The sequence below is a fragment of the Canis aureus genome, chromosome 10 (genome assembly GCF_053574225.1).
Source record: "Canis aureus isolate CA01 chromosome 10, VMU_Caureus_v.1.0, whole genome shotgun sequence".
Lineage (NCBI taxonomy): Eukaryota > Metazoa > Chordata > Mammalia > Carnivora > Canidae > Canis > Canis aureus.
This window is the reverse complement of record NC_135620.1, coordinates 63,820,087-63,840,229: the sequence shown is the minus strand read 5'-3', so window position 1 is coordinate 63,840,229 and position 20,143 is coordinate 63,820,087. Positions and strand designations below refer to the sequence as shown.

The window sequence follows — 20,143 nt, the reverse complement described above, 5'->3', positions numbered from 1 at the left end:
CTCCAATCTAAAATTTTAAAAAATATTCAAAACCCAACCCAGTCTTCACTGGGGCCTCTTTCCAGCTCTCGGGACCTCCTTCCACCTTCTGCTGCATCGGCAACTCTCAGTAATATGGCTTGTCTCACTCAAAGAGTTCGTTTGTCACATTTTATTTTATTAAATATTTTATTTTCCTCTTGTGGACCCATTAGAATGCCAGTTAGAGAAAGTGGCATAAATCAATAGCATTTGGTAGTCACTAAGGATGCAGAGGAAAAATAAGCAGGTTCACATTAACTTGAAATTTAAAAAGAAAAAAAATTGTCCCCAATGCAGAGCTTCCTTGAATCCTTCTCATTTTCCTCCTGTCTGTCTCCTGGGAAGTTTCTGTCCTAATAATGGGAGCATGAGCAGTCGATCTGTTCAAAAACAGACAAAGGGCTGATTTTTTTAATATGCAGCAGTCACTCTAATCCCATGTTTTGTGTCTCTTCCTACAAGAGCTGGAGCTAGGGCAGGAACCGCCTTCCAATGGCCATGGCAGCTGCAGGCTGTGGTGGTACAGGCACTGGTCTAAGAGTTAAGTGACTCAGATTCCTATTTGGGCTCTGCCACTAACTCTCAATGACCTTGGGCAAGTCTACTTCTGAGAAATTCAGGCTCCCCATCAGTGCTCTGCTGACCCTTGAGTGCCTCCTTGGAAACTGAGATGATGCTTCCCTATGGACCTAGATGCCCCATTTCCATGTCTGCAGACACAGATGCCAATTGGTGGAGACCTCCTTCAGTCCTGGGGCTCACCTTTCACCAGACGGAGTAGTGCCCTCAGGCCAGAGAGGAAAAGCTCCCAAGGTTCTGAGGTGCATACATTGCCTTCTGTACCAAGTGGAACTCTTTATAGCCAGAGACCAGGAGGGAGCCTCCTCAGCCCAGCACTGACAGCTGTGGGAGCACACACCTCAGGCTGAAATTGTTGGGGGCCCGTGCCCTGAACAGTGGCTTCATTAGTGCACTGCAGAGAGCTGGGAATCTGCACTGACCGGATTCCTTAGCCCACTCCAGGTCTCTCGATCAGAATTGCTGAGGATGGGATTGAGGAATCAAGTTTATTTGTTATGCTCCCAAATAACTGATTCAGTAGGTTCGGGCTCTACCAGTTTCTGTAACTATTGTTATTCACTATTTATTTATCACTATTGTGATAAAAAGAAGTTCAGTACATCTTTAAGAGAATCAATTCCTTAGTTCAAAAATCCAGAAGGAATTTGCCACATAGGTGTCTTTATTCAGGGGTATTTGATTAGCACAGTAGATAAGACTGGCAGCAGTTTTGTTGCTCAGATGCAGAAATGTTTATGTGGACACATCTTCTATCCACCTGCAGTCAGCCTGAGGCCAGAACCCTAAGCATGTACCTCGTGAAAGCATTTCTTCTGGGGCTACACTTAGGGGATTTAGGCTGAGCTTCTAGTCTATGCTTGGCAATGTACTAAGGATGATAGCAGCCTCACTAAAGAGAGGCCAAAGCCCCTCCCCACAATCTCACGCAGTAGCCAAAGAACACTTCCAAAAATAAAAGAGTACAATGATGATAGTGTTTTTTAATACAGATAACTCATATTTTCTCAATATTATACAATGTATGAAATAAAAATGGCTTCAGAAAACATCACAATTTTCAGTGATGTATAACACAATCCAAATACAACAGAGGTTGTATTCGCAAATGCAGCTTGAAGATAACTCAGCTTGGCCTCTTTTCCATCGAGATGCCCCTGCTAAGCCCTTCCTGTCTACATGAGAGAAGCTGCTGCTATTGTCACAAACAGTAAAGAAGTTTACTAGCATATAGCATGTAGCAGAGGGGACACTTGGCTGGGCCTTCCATTTACTAACTGCACAACCTTGAACATTAAATAAACCTGATTGTCATCTGTAAAATGGGAAAACAGTGACCCCTTCGACAGGGTTGGAGGATCAACCAGACAAAGGATGTGGAAAGTCTAAGTAAGCAGTACAAACGGGGTGTGTATTATAAGATGTGGTACTGTGCTCCCCTGGGCTGGCAGTTTAGAAGAGATGAAATACTAGGAAATCAAGTGAAGTTCAAATTGTCATGGAATCCCAAAGGCAGAAGGGATTTGTCCTGTCTGAAGACATCATACAGCACTTTCCTTCAGAAAGAAGGTTTGAACTAAGTCTTTCGGGGTGGGTTTTCTAGGAGGACAGAGGAAATAAATGTGAGAATTTTTAAAAAAGGATCCTGATTTCAGGAATCAGGCATGCCTATTGACATGAATGGTTTGAAATGTGCATTTTGAGGAATGGGAAGTTTACTCACAGAAGTGGGAGATGAGAAGACTGCTAATGAAGGATTTTATGATTCTGTAGTGAGAAGAAAGGCCTTTCCGTCGAACATTCTGAAGAACCAATGAAGGCTTTACAATGGAGAGTGACATGGTCAGATTTTGGTGTAGAAAGGTCACTCTGGAAATATCTATTAAGATTGGCTAGAACAGAACAGGACCGGAGGCAAGAAGACCAGTTGGAGGTCGTGTTGTAGGAATCTTGGTAAGAAATGGCAGACTTAGTAGCAATGGAGTGGACGCTACTTATTTGAAATAAAACAAGAATGCAAAAAAAGTAGGACTCAATGACTGACTGGATAGAGCAGGTAAAGGCCAAGGAGGAGTAAAGGCTATCTTCCAGGTTGCAAGAGCAGGTGACTGAGTAAATGATTTGCCCTCTGACCAGTTGGAAAGAAAAGAAGATGAGCAAATTTAGAGTAGGTGGATGTGGGAGATAGTGAATTTAGTTTGAGACCTGTTGAGTTTAAAAGTACCTGTGAAAATCCAGAATGTCCAGTGACTGTAGACATGCAGGTCTACAATCTATTGGTAAAAAGCTCAGGGGAAAAGAATCTCATTATGTGGAAGCTAAGAGTCAGGATGTTCTTAGAAGTTTGTTAATAGCAAATACAGTGGTTATTGTCAGAAATTGAACTGCTTTGAGGACCATGTTTCTTTCTTCATTAAACTAAGCTCTGTGTTCAGATTCACACACCCAATGATGCTCAATCATATTCTTGAGGTTCCAAACAAAACTCAAAGGCAAATGTTTTTGCCTTTTGGACAGCTATGCCATGTCCAAGGTGAGATGGCAAAGGATACGGAAATAGTCAAATGAGACCGTGTACATGGATTGCCTTGAAGTCCCTCAAGAAACAGTAGTTTCTTTTCTCTTTCCTGGTTTCCTTATAGAAGAATGGCCCACAGCAAAATGACTAGAAATTGAGTGGCCCACACATCGTCATATCCAGCACAGTGTCTGACAGATAGCAGTTATGAAATTAATGTGTAATAAATAAATTGCTAAATAAAAGCACACATAAATTAAACAGAATAAACATCTCAACAGAGCTAGTGGAGGCTGAAAGAACTTTCATTCCCTAGGTAGAAGTGATTTCCAAAGGTAGGACATTCAGATTTTAGTCAATGGTCCTATTGCAACCTGGCCAAATCCCAAGGTAACCACTAGGGGTGTTGAGAGTAGGAAATTGAAATTTTCTTTCTTTTCAAGAAGGAAGCTAAATGTTCAAAGATGGGGTGAATGGGTGCGGCTTCTTTTAAATGGTGGTGAAATGCTATATCAGGTCATAAACCTGTGGGATAGTTTAGTGACTGTGTTTAAATGGATGCTTCTCATTGCCTTATGAGATCTGGAAAAGCCATAAAAATTCATGGCCTACTTGTGGCTGAGCTCTAATAAAGGAATAATCGGTGCTTTAAGCAAGGGGTAATGGGAGGTACAGTAGGAGATTTACTAGAGCAATAAGGGCTGCAGAGAGAAAGAGAGAGAGAGAGAGAGAGAGAGAGAGAGAGTAGGTTTTTCATGTCAATTACACTGACAGACAACAGAGCAAGACTTTCTTGACACACACTTGTAATCTTGTTCTGTTAAGTGACAAGATAGGGTCCTTACTTCTTCCTTCTTTTGCACTTCCAGGAATCCAAAAGCCTTGGAATTTTACTCAGAGTTCTCATCACCAAAGTTAGTAAACCTCCAGCATGGTTCCAGTAGTAGACCACCTGGTAAAGTGGAAAGAACCTGGATTTCAGATTAAGAAGAACTGGACTTTTAATCTCAACTCTGTCACTTACTATTGCCCCTAATTACTTCTTCCCAATTATTCATCCCTACTCATTGCCATGGGACTTGAGAGGCCTCTCTATGGGAGAAACACTTACTCTGATCCCCTTCACTTCAAGTTTCAAGCTTAACTTCAAGCTTGTCCGAACAACTTGCTTTGGCCAATGGAATATGAGTTGAAGTAATGTATCATGCCACAATCCAGAAGAGCTTTAAGAGCCTTTGGAAGGTTGGCCATTGTTCTTTTCTCTCTCTCATGAGAATAACGTACACAGATATAGACAGTTTTTCAGTCTGGGTTCTGGGATAAAGACGACACATAGAGCATGAGCCAGAGCTGACATCAGGCACTGTACTGGACATGTAATATGATTAAAAATTAAAGTCTTGTTGTTCCAAGACACTGAGTCATTGGACATGTTTGATAATGAAAGCTGAAGGATACCCAGAATGATTTTGGAAAAACACTTAATCCAACTGAGATTTGTGTTCCCAAAATGGTGACAATGCACCCACTTATAGGATTGTGTGGATATCGAATGAGATGCTAGCACAACACATGACACAGACAAGTTGTTCGATTAATGGCAGTTATTCAAATTTGCTACTCAATTAGGGTGACAAAAGAGGTTAAGTTATTTTCTCAACATGAGAACTTCTGGTTAGCTATGTTTCAATGGGGAGTCCCTGGGCCAATGTGGCAATCAGTGGTAAATTGGACATTTATGACACTCTTCTTCCAGGACCAGGGAGAAAGAGTCTCTCAGATCTTTTCATTACAGCCTTCACAAGCTGTGAAAGGTATAGCAGCAGGTTCACTTTCACCCCATTACACGTCCAGTCGATGGAACGCTGCCTTTTCCTTACCTGGGGTGACAGTCAGGCAGCTGAAAGCTGCCTCCTAAGGCCCTCTGCACATGGCCACCCTGCTATGAAAGCCAGGGGACTGTGTTCATTGCAATTGCAGTAATAGTTCCTCAAACCCAGCCATTCGTAGTTCATAAAGCCTCCATAGTTTTCATTTTGATTTTCACAATAGCTCAGAGGAGGTTTTCACTCACTCGCTCATTTATTCAACTAACAGAGTGCCAGCTATATGATCTTTGCCTCCATGGAGGTAGGTATCATTGTATTATTGTCAATTTATGAGTGATTATGTTTATTCAGTAAATAATATTTTGCATCTACCGTGTGCTGGGAACTGAACAAGGCAATGAAGATAGCCAAATGAACAAAGTCTAATCCCTACCCACAAGGAGCTTACAGTTGCAAAGAGGATGCAGACATGTAAACCACCAGGTCTGAAAGGTCATAGCAGAATTGTGACCAGAGAGACTGAACCAACAGTGTGGGGGACACAGAAGAGAGAAACAGAATCTGCCTAAAGACTCTGGGAAGCCAGATTCTGAGACACAACTGGTAGTTTACCAGGTAGTTGAAAGTGGAGCAGAAGGAGCAGTGGTGGAAACACGTAGGGGCTGGAAAGAGTGTTTCTGTGCCCAGCTGAAGCAAGGGTTGGTTAGAGTAATGAAGAGGGATGAAAGTCAGTAGGAAGGAAGAAAGTGCGTTGTAAAGAACCTTAAGGTGCAAAGGAGTTTACCTTTATTCTGCAGGCAATGGTGAGGTTTTATATAAAGTGTTACAGAGGACTATCATGATCACATTTTTTAAAGGGATCACTCTGGCAACAATATCGAGAATGTATTGGCAGTAAATAAGACTGGAGTAAAGGAAACCAGCTAAGAGGTTAATTTGAGTCCAGAGTTCTGAATGAATGTGCACTTACTCCAACACTGTATGTGTGCTATTACTGCTGAGGACTTGTACTCCTAGGCAGACATCACTCCTATGTCAGCTCTACCTTTCCACTGGGAAAAGCAAACACTTAACAAATGATCCATTCACTTCATTAAATTCTTTTATCAGTGGGGCAGTTCCCAGATATCTCAGATACTCTCTCTGTATGGTGATCCCTAGGTCAGGATCACTAGGATAATCAGCCCAGGCTTAATTATCTATGGCAAACTTGTGCTCTGAGCACCAGAAAGGCAGGGATTTTTTTTTTTAATATATGTGTAGACATATTTTTAAATCATCATGGAAAAATCATAACTTCATGGGATTTGGTTACACTTACTTTGTAACTTACCTTTGTTTTCAATTGCATGTAATGTGGAGAACAGCAATGGGGGTGGAGGTGGGACACTAATTTTTTAGCACCTAAAGTCTTCCGAAGATCTCAGTCTGGCCCTGATCATGCCCTTTTTTCTCTGGTTGCATTGCTGATTGCCATAGGCATTTCCTTCCTTGGAACTCCTTTATAGAGTTCTTAGACACTGCAATGAATTGGATTAATCATTCACAGCAACCGAGAAGACATCACCTCTCCCCTCTGTGAGGCTGCAAAAGGGAATATGGCTAGCAACTCTTACTGCCTAATTCAGGTTTGAACCCGTGTTAAGTGTACTTGAGCAAGAGAATCAGAACAACGGTGTATCAGACTCTGATTCCCCAACAACAAAATCAAATTGTGGTCCTCTATACTTTCAGTGCTTGAAGGTCTTGGTGATTATTGTAGGGCAGGCTTCTTAAGCTATAGACAAACTACTGCAAACTAGATCAATCCCAACACTATTCCATCAGGTTGTGATTGGAGGCCCTTTTCTTCCAGGGAAAGGTCAAATTCCATAGAGAGGGGCTCAGAGGAGTGAGCAGTTCCAGGAATATTGCAAGTTCTTATGGTTCCCAAAATGATTCCCAAACACTGGGACAACCAGTAGTCTACACTCCACTATGGAACAGAAATCTGAAAGGTCTATTCAGGGTCTGTAGGCCAGAGTAGCTCAAAATAACACTTGTGGATTTCTCTGCTAATTCAATTGTTCTTCTCTGATCACAAGCAAAGAGGTTTCCAACAAAGTTGCCTGAGAAAAATAAAGATATGCATTGAGCATTTACTCTGTGCCAGGCATACACTAAATATTCTATCTACATTATTTCATTTACTCTTCACATCTATAGGGTATAAGCTACTATTACTGTTATTTCTGTTCAACAGATAAGAAAACTGAGACACAATGATCTTGGGTAACTAGACCAAAGTCAGATGACAAGTTAGTTTTGGAGTCCAGGTGGCAACTTACGAACCTTAACTCAAAGGCACCCTGTTGACCATTTTGTTAAGGCATTTTCCTATGTAAGAACTGAAGTCTTTTATTCCAATTTATAAATATTTATAAACTGCAAACCCATCCTCAATTTGTAGGTGAGGAAACAGAAGTGAGAGAGGTTCAGTGATTTGCCTCAGGTCATATAATGAGAGTTGTGGCAGAGCTGGAACTGGGATACAAATAATTACCTCCTTGATTTCTTAACTTGAAATCCTCACTTTAACCTACACTAGTCCTAAAATGATTTTATCCTCTCAAGGGAAAGAAAACAGAAAGGCAAAGAGGAGGAGGGGGGAACATTTTTTTAGTTCCTTTTAAGTATCGAGTAGTCTGCTAGGCACTTTATGTCCAACATCCATTTATTCAGCAACAATCTGTTGCGGCTGGTGTTACTGGTTCCACTTTCCAAATGAGAAAACAGAGAATTGCAGAAGTTAGGGAACCCTGCCTGAGCTTACCCAGATAGTAAGTGATGGAGCTGGGATTCTAGACCATATCAGTGTGGGTGTGATGCCCATGCTCTTTTGCCAAAAATTTAATAGTGGGCTTGCCCCTTGCAGGTGTAGGTTTTATTCTGTACCTGCTTTTACCAAGTCCTCAATAGGATTAAGGAGTGAAATGAGTCCTGAATCAGCACAAGCAATCTTCTTCCATTATCCCCTCACTAGATCCTGGCCACTGTGATTTAAATTGAATTTTTAAGCAGTTTCCCCAAGGCTCTGGGTCAAATGGTTTCTGATGTTCTGGGAAGATTTCTCCCCCTGCTTCTTTTCCCTGACTTCTCACCTGGGTACAGTAGTGAGAAGCCTTACAATTTATTTAAAGGTCACCCACCAGAGAAAACATCTTCTAGACCTTGGTTTGAAATTGCTGGGTGAGCCAGGTCACACTTTTGGTACAGTGAATGTGTTAAATTATTTCCCAAGTATTTGGGGTTTAATATAGCAACAGAAGCCTCTCACCAGAAACCTTCCCCCTAACTTTGAAATTTGTGTGTACAGCAGAGAAATTTTTCTGGTTTTGATGCCCTTACACAAATTGTCAACACACTGTGTCTTTTTTTGCAGCTCTTTGATGTACTTGAAGGGGTTTTCTTCCTTGAACAAGAAGCCACAACTCCAAATGTGTTTAAAACAGAAGCCCCTAAACATTTGAAGTTCAGTTCAGAATTCCTAAGCAGAAACTTGGCAAGAAGTCCTAACTTAAATTAGGAAAACAAAACAAAACAAAACAAAACCTTCTTCCATCCATGAAGTATCAAATGTATACTTCCCAATACAAAACAGATTTCACATCCATGTCATGCTGGGCTTCCATTTTACTCATTGCTTTTTCCTCACAGAACTTAGACTTTTTATTCATTTCAAAAGCGTAGTAAAGACCATTTGGATATATCACTCTCAACTCAAACTTGACAAGCCCAAGTCTTGAGCTTTAATCTTTTTATCCACCCAATGCCCTCTGCTTTCTTCTTCATTTCTGCCAACATCAATTCCCTCATGGGCAGGAAGTGTGCCTTAATTATCTTTATATGCTTAGTACCTATGCAGTACTGGCTCATAGGGGATGCTCAATAAGTATTTGTTCAATGAATAGACTTACCAGATGTCTACTCTCCCCTCTCTTTCACCCATGAACCATATCTCTTCATAGATCTTGCCATTTGTGTTTTATAATATAAGTGCCCAATGGCCAATTATGACCCATCTGATCAGGGTGCAGCGTATTTAAGAATTTTATGGGAGAAAAAACCAACACATATAATCAGCCTGAAATAGAAACTAAGAGGCCAGTGATTCCCAATAATTATGTGTCTGAGGGCAGACTAGGGTCATATTACAAGAAGTGAACCAGTAGTAATTGTTATTGACTCTGGATACAATTTTAATCTGTGCGTATTAAATTCCTGTACAAGATCAAGATAAAATTTGATGAATCGTTCCAAAGGATTTAACAAAGAATAAGTATGTACCATATTATTAACATAAACTGGTTTTTGTTTTGTTTTGCCTTTTTTTTTTAGAGGAAGAGAGAAAGAGAACAGAGGTGGGGGCAGAGGGAGAGAGATTATTTTAGGCAGCCTCCATGCTCAGCACTGAGCCCAAAGCAAGGCTCAATCTCACAACCCTGAGATCATGACCTGAGCAGAAATCAAGAGTCAGACACTCAACTGACTGAGCCATCCAGCATCCCTAACATAATTCTTAACAGTAGATTTCTTAAAACCCCTTTTAAGTTCCTAACAGATTTTTTACATGGAAGCTACCGAGCCACGGGGCCAAACTAAATATAAGTCATTAGCCCTCTTTTAAACTAAAATTTATTATCAATAACAAATTAATAAGCTTAATTCATGTCTATTTCTGAGGTTCTCTATAAAAAATACATACTTTTTCTTTTTTTTCCTTTTTTTTTTTTTTTTTTTTTTTTTTTACCTCTTCCCTTCTTTCAATATATGTCATTAATCTTATGGCTACCACTGTGGCTCAGACCTTCCTGTTCCACTAGATCAGAGGTTCTAAACCTATGTTCTATAGTATAAAAAGAGACTGTGGGCTTTCTACAAGTAGAGGTAAGGTCCCAAAAGAAGGAAAGCAGATTGGTTTCAAGCTGGCATGAGTCTAAAGAAACCTTAAACATGTTGGGGTGAGAATAAGCAGATGCTGGAGGAAAGACACACAAGTTTACTATGCACTTGGCTTAATTCTAGGCACCGAGGAAAAACCAATGAACCAAGACCCTGCCCTCCTGGGGCTTCCATTCTGATGAGGGCAACAAATTACTAGTATTATGTCAGCTGGTCCTGAGGAGTGTGGAGAAAAATGAAAGCGATAGGAAAGAGAGTTCTACAAAATTGTCATTCTCTACAGAGTGGTTAAAGAAGGCCTCACTGAGTAGAGATTTGGTGGAAGTGAGAGAATGGGACATACTATAATCTGGAGAAGAAGAGCCTTTGGGGCAGGGGAAACAACTTGTGTTAAAAATTCAGTCAAAAAATTTCAAATTACATAGGCTTTTAGAGATAATCTATTACAAACCTGTCCCCTTGCCCCCCAACATGCCACTGATGAGAACAGTGAGTCCTAAGGGTTTAATAGGCAATGAAAGGTCATGCTTTTAACAAGTGATGAATTAAAACTTGGACTAACATCCCTTTATTTTTCTACCACATTTCTCTACCCACATTGCCCAGTCCTTTCCAATACTGTGCCAACATAAGGTGGGAGTAACACACATTTAGTGCTTTAAGCCAAGCTTTGACTGTAGTATTGTAATGTATAGATATTAATGACTCACCTGATATTCCTTTCCCATCTGAGCCCCATCTACCTCCCCAGAATTCCTTTGTACTGTCAGTGGTGACTTAGCTATATGGCTATATATGAGGCCTTCCAAATACCCCGTCATGGAATCTTCCACTCCCACTTAAACTCCTCTGAAGGACAAAGAAAAAGAAAAAGAAAAATAGAGTTCCCCCTACCAAGAGAGATTTACTACCACCGCACATTAAAAAGTTTTGTTTCCCTTTCATTTATTTGCTCAGTACTTCATATGAGAAGATCTTGACTTATCCTTTTTCAATAACTGAGCTTAGCAACCAGCTCAAGACACTTCGAGATTTATTTTCAAATTTTCACATTTATTTCTAATGAAAAGTAGAGTTGACAGATAGAGAGCAAGAGGGGATGATCCAACTTAGCCACCGAAGTAAATTTTAGCTCTTTGCTTCTACCTTACAGAAAGACTAGAAAGTTTGGAAAAATCCTTCTACAGCTTGACATTTCATTTAAATTCTGAAAATGATAAACCAGCTTCAAGACTCAACCTAGTCGCTACTTCTTTCAGGAAACCCTCTGTGAGAAATCCACTCCCCAAATCTGCACTCCTCTGAGATTCCACACATACCTTTAAGAAACCACTAACCACACCATATTCTGATAACTGCTTTACATGTCTCTCCTTTCCCACCAGGTTCTCAGCACCCATCACGGTAGGGAGGTAGGAAATATTTGATGCACATATTTTCTAAACTAACTCAAGACACATAGTCTAGCAAAAAACTTCTTTGCTCCTAATTGGTAAAAAGTAATCTGAAGAGAAATAGCTTGGGTGTCAAAACTAGGTTTCCATTCACACTGCTGGTTTATAAGGACACCAGAAAAGAATGTTCTAAATTGAGACTGAAAATGTATGATGTTCACTTAACTATACACATATTATACCTCAAGCCTCAAGGATAAATTAAAAAAAAATTTCATGGATCTACAACATTTTCATAAAAGCTTATGTGCACACTTCTGGTTCTACATACATTTGTTTTACATATTTGGTATACCACATAATTTTATTTAGGCCTTTTAATGAAATAATACTGTAATGTAACAAGTGACAAGTACTATAAGAAATGGGCACCATAGTACCTGGGGCCCTAATTGCCCATGAATAGCCATGTTCCATAGTTTCTCCGTTACCTATCAAGTGAGACAAATTCGTGCTGTTTGCACATTTTCCTGCAATGCAGTTTCCTTTCTCTATATTAACTACTTTTGATTACACAGCTATACAAGAGCATGTGGTACATACTTCAGTGTTAACGATTTTTAATTAAGCATAGAAAGAAACTCCTAGGATGAGATATGACCCACAGCCATCACCCCTGTGGCAGTATCAAGGAAGCTGATTTGTCACCTCCAACTCTTTTTCTGCTCACCCCACCTCCCACCCTATATACTTATTAAATGAGTCCAACTTTCAGTAACTATAGAAATAGTGATATACCTCTTGAGTAGCTGAAATATCCTAAATCGCTATCCACGTCCTTACTCCATTGGAAAATTGCTTTTGGTATATTTGGTTTTGGCTGGCATGTTTTTTAAAGAATTCAGCCACTGGTCTTGTCAAGGAATGTCAGTACACCTGAGCTTTTGATCTCTAATACATAGGACACTAGCATTATATTTATAGGTTTGAGGAACATTAATCGGTGACAAGTCTAACCTTGCCAAAGGACTTTAAGAATACTTGGTATAAAAAATTAATATCAGAAATTTGACTTAGGATATTAATTGTCAGTAATATTTTATCGGGACATTGACAGACTTCTGTAAATGGAGATACAAAGAAGAAATGTCCCCGGGCAGAAGAACAAATGATGAAGGCAGCAAAGGGTATACAAGAGAGCAGAGCAACAGAATTTAAACAACTCAGAATCTCAATCCATGAATGTTTTTTGAGCACTCACTATATGCTAGAATCTGTGCATATGTAAAATCATATAGTGGCATTATATAAACATAGAATATAATCATTAGTTATTTTAGAGTAACTTAAAAAAGCGTGGGGGATCCAAAAGAATGCTTGACCACCTCTCTGGGGGGCTGAACTGAGCCTGAACATTTTCCGGGAAACTTTTGGGCAAGGGCAGAAGAATCCGGAGGTTTTCACGCTGACTGCATTGACCCAAACCATCCATTTCAGAAAGTGTGCAGTTTCACAATAAGCCATACTTCTATTCAAGCATTGGACCTTCCATTATGAAGTTAAATGACATCCTTCTTGTTTGTTGAGATTTTCTTATACCTAATGTTGGCACAAAACATATTCTTTACTATTCCTTCAAGACTTGCATCATCAGCAACTGTAACAAATAAGTCATAATCTATCACTGAACAATAAAAATGCTGGCCCCAGTCAGATCCAGGAGCTATGGCTTCTGCATTTCCTCAGAGATGTCCCTCCTGACAGCCTCTGCAACAACTCCTCTGGACTATCCATTATACATCCACCAAATTGAAAACCACTGAGCTCTGTTTCATCCTCACTCTAGGATTTTACAAAGCACCAGGTCAAATATTCTGCTACTGGGACTACAGGATTTTAGAAATGGCCCAGTTTTTAATCTGCAAAATGAAATGAAGGTGATATAACATAATGTATTCTTAGAGAGGATTGCTAACTCCCAGGAATCACCATACTTTTTCAATTACTTAAAATTTTTATTCTAACCTATTTTAAAATCAGAAGCATCCTCAAGTGTTCTAAAGCTTTTGGAAATCAAGCTATTGGCTCAGTCACCCAGCTCCTCTTTGCTCTGCATGTTCCTCAAACACTGCTGACAGCGTCTCTGCCATCTTATCTGTAGTCCTGCTCAGCTCAGCCTCAGGCAGGCCTGCAGTTCATCTGGGCAGAGCGCTCCACGTCCTTATAGAAATGTAATACTCCTTTGGAATCACTTTGTCTCGATTGGGCTTCCAGATCCTCTCTTTTTTTAACTATTGATTTGGAAAGAAGTTGAGGGAGCATTTTATTGTCAACATTCAGTTGACAACAGACACCTTGCTCTTTAAAAAACAAACAAAAGAATAAATGACACCAAAGCTAATAATGTACCTAAAAAACAAAGGTGATGCAACTAATCCAGACAAAGGAACTTGAGTAAGAAGATGGAAAGGGGAACATATTTTAAGAGAGAGTACTTTCGTTTGCAAGAAATTCCCTCTACAGTTGGTTGGTGAACCTGTCAATGTAACAAGAAGGGTGGAGGTCGATCCTCCCAAGATGATCTGAGGCATAATGGTGAGTACCAGGTAGTTGACGCAGTGTGAGAAGGCTGTCGTCCACGCTTCTTCCTCCTCAGAAGGATCTGCCCTGTTCATCTGTCAGTTTTCAGCAGGAGCCTGGCGGTAAGTCAATATGTTCCCCTTGAGACAAGGAAAATTCTGCAGGTCAGGCTTGCTAGGCCAGTAGACTACAAAAAGCGCCGAGTGCATACAAATGCTGTAGTAAATTAAGATAATGATATTGGCTGTTTATTGGAGATAAAACATAAATCTGTAATAGAAGCATCTAGGAGATTCCAGCGCCCAGTGTATCAACATCAGAAAGAGCAGTTATGATTGTTGTCAAGGAAAAAAAAAAAAATCCAGGGCCTGACTAACATTTAGAGATATAAAGCTTTCATATCCTTCAGTCTTCTTTCCTTTGTGATTTCCACAGGATTTTCATTTCCAGAGATATTATACTACTTGCTTTCAAAGGAATTCAATATTTTCATTCAGAAAAGTAATTTCACAGAAAGTAACACAGAGTGATGTCCTGGGTATTCATTTTCAGAGCCAATCTTACAAAGTCAATTTGTGCTGCTAGGAGCTGGGGCAACATGAAAAGGTGCAGATCCTGTGTATCTGGGTTTCTATGGTCTTCCACTTCCTTCCCGTTCCCCCCCCCATGCAGAATGCCTTGGACACCCCATAAGCATTTGAAAAGGACTGTCTGGCATTAAAAACAAAACACACTGCTGACTCTCTTAATAACATCACCCAGCATAACCCAAAGACATTGATCCCGAGCCCAGGACTAGATTATGGCTTCGTCCCTTCTGTTCCGTAGTAAAAGTCATATCGCCATAACCATCTCAATCACTCTGTTTATTTTCTCCACGTTGTTTGAGAAATTAGAGGAGAAAGCAGCAAGTCTAAGGTGAAAGACGAGGAGATGAGTTACTTGCTCGGGCACTTCTGTGCAGATAAAAAGCTAATCCTGATAAAACCAAGACTGAAATCCTTCCAGCCCACATAAAGTCAAGGTCAGACAACATTACCCAATCAAGTTGAAAGCTGATCGGTTTTCTGAAGTGAGTCAGAGCCTGACAGAAGGACAGAGGTAGACAGAGGACGGATGAGGGGGAAGAGGGGAGAAAGGAGAAGAAAACCCCCGGATAAAGGTGAACAGATGGACTGACAGTGAATAAGAGACGGAGATGGAGATGAAAAAAAGGAGTTCCCTTTCCTCTCCCTGCTTCTTGACATGTTTCAGGATCAAAAGGAATAAAAGCAAAAATCTTCAAGTTTCTCATCAGGCATTTGGGGTGACGGAAGCACAAGGTCCAGCTGCCAATGGGTGTTTTTCCTAGGGTTTTTCAAGTCAGCCGCATGCCCTAACCTTGAGGACATTGTTTATTCCTGGTGGAAAGATAAGCCAGCCAGACCCGGCCCCACCCCCCCACCCCTCACCCCCCACCCCCACCCCCCACCGGAGCAGAGTGGGCATTACCAGTGAACAAAGAAAGAGTGCTGTACAGCAACAAGCATTTGGTTTTGATTAGAGGATATTCAGGGACTGTGCAAGTTCTATTAAAATAAGCACAAAACCATTTTAAAGGGCTTTCTCTTTTCTTTCTCTTTCCCCCCTCGGTTTATATTGTTAATCTTTCTTCCTGGACGGCTCCTCACAAATGCCTTTTGTTTTCTTGTGTGATTCTACGTGCCAGGACTCTAAGAAGGGAGGACGGAGGTCCTGTTCTGGCATGCTTTCAAGTCTCTTCCATAGGAGATGAAGGCTTGTTGCTGTGCCTTCAAGGGTATAAATTTAGAGGCCGCCAAACCATCCGGAGGTAATTCAAATGCTGGTAAATGTTGGAATCCACCCTGGCCCCCTGCTCATATGAATACCCTGGCACTTACCCCACTCAGAGGAAACGAAACCAATTTGGGAAAGCGAAGAGAGAATAAACATGCAATTAAAATGGTCATTTCTCCTGGTTTCTTCCTTTAGTTCTTTTTTTAACACTGCATCCCATTCTATAATCTGATGATGAATCGGGCCTGGTTAATTATAACAACATACAAAAGATCGCTGTCTTTTCCCCATAGTGACTATACTAGCTCTGAATATTTGGAGGGGGGATGGGATGGGGCGCGGGGGGGGGGGGGGGGGTGACAGGGAATGGAGAGAGAGGTGGATAAACTTCCAGTGAAGCCGTCATTTTGGAAGAGCCGCTATTTTTATATTGTTTGCAAACCCTTTGCCACAGTGAACATTACAGAAATGGCACTTTTCCTTTCAATTTATCTATCTTCCTCCTTTATACATAGATAGACAAATAAAAATGAATCTTTCCAAAGGCAGCATGCATGCCACTTCTATATATTCTCCAGATAGCTTATTTTTATTCAGCTTCAAGCATAACCTATCATTTGTATTCAAGATTCCATCCAGCCTCTCTCTCTCCAAGCAAGTCTTCAAGAAGCCCTGCTGCCCTGCTTTGTTCCAGAGACTCTGCTAAAGGCCAAAAGATGGAGATAGCACACCCATCTGGTTTGTTTTCACATCCTAAGAGAAGGGGTTGAGAGAGCCCCCTCCAGTGGAAGGAACAAGGTGGTTGGGAATAAGCATTGCCGTCTTCTCTTTGTTTGTGATTAGCTTCTTGTGCTCCTCTCAGGAAGACTCTTAATATCCATGGGGAAATAACACCACTAAATGAAGCTCACCCAGCAAACAGGAGAATTCATGTTGGTGCTTTGAAATACTTACACTTAAAGATTCCATTTCAGTGTCAAAAAAAAAAAAAAAAAGAAAAAAAGAAAAAGAAAGAAAGAAAGACAAACAACTCACCAAAACCACAGAAGCATCTCACTACGCTCTTCATCCTTTTGTTGTTGTTGTTGTTGTTGTTGTTTTTGTTCCCCTTTCCCCCTCTACTTAATTCCAAACAGAGGGTGAATTTTATATGTATCAACCTTAAAGCATCTGCTAGAAAATAACAGCCAACCTGTGTATGAAATAGGAATAGATTCCATGTCAGAGCAAAATTAAGATCTTGATGCCTCACCATTTCCATAATATTACCATCATGCCTGGTGAATAAGTACCACAGGAATATCAAACAGCGGTGGAGCAAAAATGAATATTGAAATTTGTAAAATGGCCAGTGTCCAAAATAGTAATGTTCACAGGGAAGTGTTTTGACATCTGAGATAACCTCCATTTTCCTTCAGAGCTGAGCATGCCTGATTTGGTGGGACTGATGTGAACAAACGCATTATCACAATGAATTTCAAACCGTTCTCCTCTTTTTTACCCCTTCAATTTTTACAATCACCCATCACCCCAAGTGTAGAACAAGAAGGGGCTTAACGCACAAAATTCGAAGTCAGCTAATTTGGGGCTAGAATCCTTGTCTATCACTCTCCAAATGTGTAGCTTTAGGAACCTGAATTAATCTTTCTGAGCGTCAACCTGTCTCTGTAGAGAAACCAACAGACCCATTCGTACAGGGCAGTGGTGAGGATTAAATAATAATATGCATTATCAATGACACAAAAAGTGATGAGAATTATCATAGCTAGCATCTTTTGCCTACTTTAAAATGTATCAGTCACTGTTTTAAGAGTCTTACTAGCTCTACTAGCTTATTAACTATGAGATAGGGTTATTGGGAAGATTAGATGAGTTAATTCACGTAAATGAAGAATTACATTTATGCCTAGCACATGGCAAATGCACTGTAAGCCGTAATTACAATGATAATAATGCGATCCTCGCAACAACCTTCCAAAGATGGAATCGTGATTTGGCCTTTTACCCAGATGAGAAAATAGAGGCACAGAGATGTGAAGCCATTTACCCAGTACTGCGGCTTAGCAAACAGTGCAGTGGTTCAAGGAGTCTGGTCCCAGAGCCCATCATGTGGACCACTGTGCTACGTAAGAGCTCTTTATGTAATAGTAAAATGTGACATATGGATGTGTATCATGTATGTACGTGCCTGTATGCGTGTGTGTGTGTGTGACATGTACAGCTGATTTCCCACACCGAACAATGAAATGTTCTGAACAAGTTTCCACTACCTGGTTCGACCCCACGAGTAGGGAATCAGAGTTGTGACTGGCGCCTGGCCCGATTTATATTCCAAAATCATCATATTCTCCTTCTCGGTACCCTTCCTGCCCATATTTTCCTCTCTAGCTGACGGGGGTTGTTCGGCGGGGGCTTTGTGTGAGTTACAAAGCAGCAACAATTACATGGGGGAGTCCAGGAGCATGTTAACCACAAAAAACACAGTTGTCATAAACACTGTGCATCTTAATGCAGTGCTTCAGTCTTTACGTAAGATTAATTAAAGAGCAGATGTTTTGTCCCACCCTGCGTTAGGTATGGTTATCTTTGAGATTCCAGCTCCTCCATTTGCTGGGTTTTAATTTGCATCATTATGCATTTTGAGCCTGGGGCATGAGTAGTCAAGTGGTAAACATTAGCTATCCTGCACTGTATTTCCAAATGCACCTTCACTATTAGGCTGACTAATAGAATTCAATTCTATTTTCAGCCGAATCCTCTCAATTTTCATTTGCTTTTGACACGTTACATGGCAGGAGGAAAGAGCAAGGGGAAAAGGAAGGGGGGAGAGGCAGCCACCACGCTGTGCACAGAGCTCAAGTCAGCAAGACGGCCCCCTTCTGTTGGGTTTTGGCCACGCACACAGAAGAGCCCCCCAACATTGCCTTGGCTGACACAGCTGCCATGGCTCTAAAGTTTCCCCTCCCCTTCTTTCCTAAGAGGTTGACACTCTAGGTAGAGCAAGAGGTCTCTGCTGTATCGTTAGGAATTGGAGGCACTTTAGTGAGTTCTGATTTTCCGAATGCAACTTCTGAAAATTGATGTCAAAAAAATTTTCAGGCCATGATCAAAGTATGATATGAATTAATTTGTCATGATAACACAACCCCACTTGCCAGGCATTTCAGGCCAGGGTTTGGGAAAGGCAGCAGATATCTGGGTTGACAATTTCATTTAAAGGACAGAAAGCTTTCTGCTTTCTTTTCATTGGTATCTTGATTTAATGAACACACAAACAGACCATCGCCATATGCTCCAAATACCAGCTTGCTGTTCTTCAAGAAGCAGCTTGGGAAAATGCCAAGGCAAGAAGCTTGGAAGAAACTTGAAAAGGCTTCAAGACATATCTTTGTAGCCTGGGATAGCAAATGCACCAGTGATTAATTACGCTGGGGTTGGACGTGAATAGGAATGCCAATAAGGCGTTCGTAGCACTGCAACGGTGGGCATGTTGGCCTGATAATAGAATCCTTCCTGTTTTGATTTCCCCAGTTTCCTTTCTTTTGGTAACACATTCACATGCGGGTCAGGGTTATAAGATGGCAATGTCATGCTGCTTCTCATTACAGAATCATTAGATCAGGTGTGACCACAATCAAGGAAGAAGTGTTCCTAGGAAATAGGAACGCCAGGATTTGTGCCAGAGAATTCCTGTCTGAAGAGAAATCCATGCCTGGATCTTCTTGTACAAATCCTCCACTACCCCCATCATAGATACTCAAAAAACAGTGTAAGGGGTGACTTTACCCTGCTGGCAACATCACTTACAGCATCTCCTCTGGATGACTTTGAAAAATGATTCCCCTCCTTTGGGATCCAGAGTTGGAGTTTGCTGAGGTTTGTAGAGTAAGAAAGGTCATTTTCTTTCTCTTTCTTAGAAGAAGATGAAGGAGAAGTAAGAGAGGAATAAGAAGGAAGGGGGCTTCTTATCCAGAGCAGAAAGCTTAATTGAACCTAATAACAGGGAAGAACCTGTCTTGATGGCAGAATTTAAGTACCAGAATTCAGAAAAGCTTGAAAATGGTAATTTCAACTCAAGTCTTGGGGCCTGTGTAACCTACTTCCAAGTTCACTTTGTAGATTTCATCCATCCTGTATTTCTCCATTTGATGATCAGCCCAGGTGCATCCTAAATGGCTTCAGTCACCTACAAAACATATACTAGAATCCTTCACCTTTCAACATGGCCCTTTATAACCTGACGCTGACATACAGATCCAGACTCAGCTCCCATCTTTCCCCCTACACCCTACATTGCTCTTACCACATTGCTTGTAACAGACTCAAGGGTGCCAGCTCTTTCAATCGTGAGCTTTTGCACATTTTTTCCCCTCTCCCTCAAATTCTCTTCTCCACATTGTCTTTCTAGGAAAAATTCTGACTACATCATTTACTTATCCCCTGGGGTCTTGTCCCAAATTTTTCGCTAACACTTCCACATCTTT

General features: G+C 40.9%; 1 protein-coding gene across 32 annotated transcripts in view; it reads right to left on the bottom strand.

The window, feature by feature from the left end:
* LOC144322592 (uncharacterized) overlaps nt 1-20,143 on the bottom strand; it is a 300,251-nt gene that overhangs the window by 48,477 nt on the left and 231,631 nt on the right. For 27 of the 32 annotated variants that reach the window (XR_013388217.1, XR_013388216.1, XR_013388211.1 and 24 more), the window contains one exon: nt 3,964-4,070. The exons of 1 other annotated variant lie outside the window; for it this stretch is intronic. Coding sequence is in view for 2 of the 31 variants with exons in the window: in XM_077912800.1 (XP_077768926.1) it covers nt 3,964-4,070 (107 nt within the window). In the remaining 29 variants the exon portion in view is untranslated. Of the gene's footprint in view, nt 1-3,963; nt 4,071-16,694; nt 16,852-20,143 lie in introns of all 32 variants that reach the window. 4 more of the 32 variants (XR_013388234.1, XR_013388239.1, XR_013388210.1 and 1 more) reach the window with 2 other exon arrangements.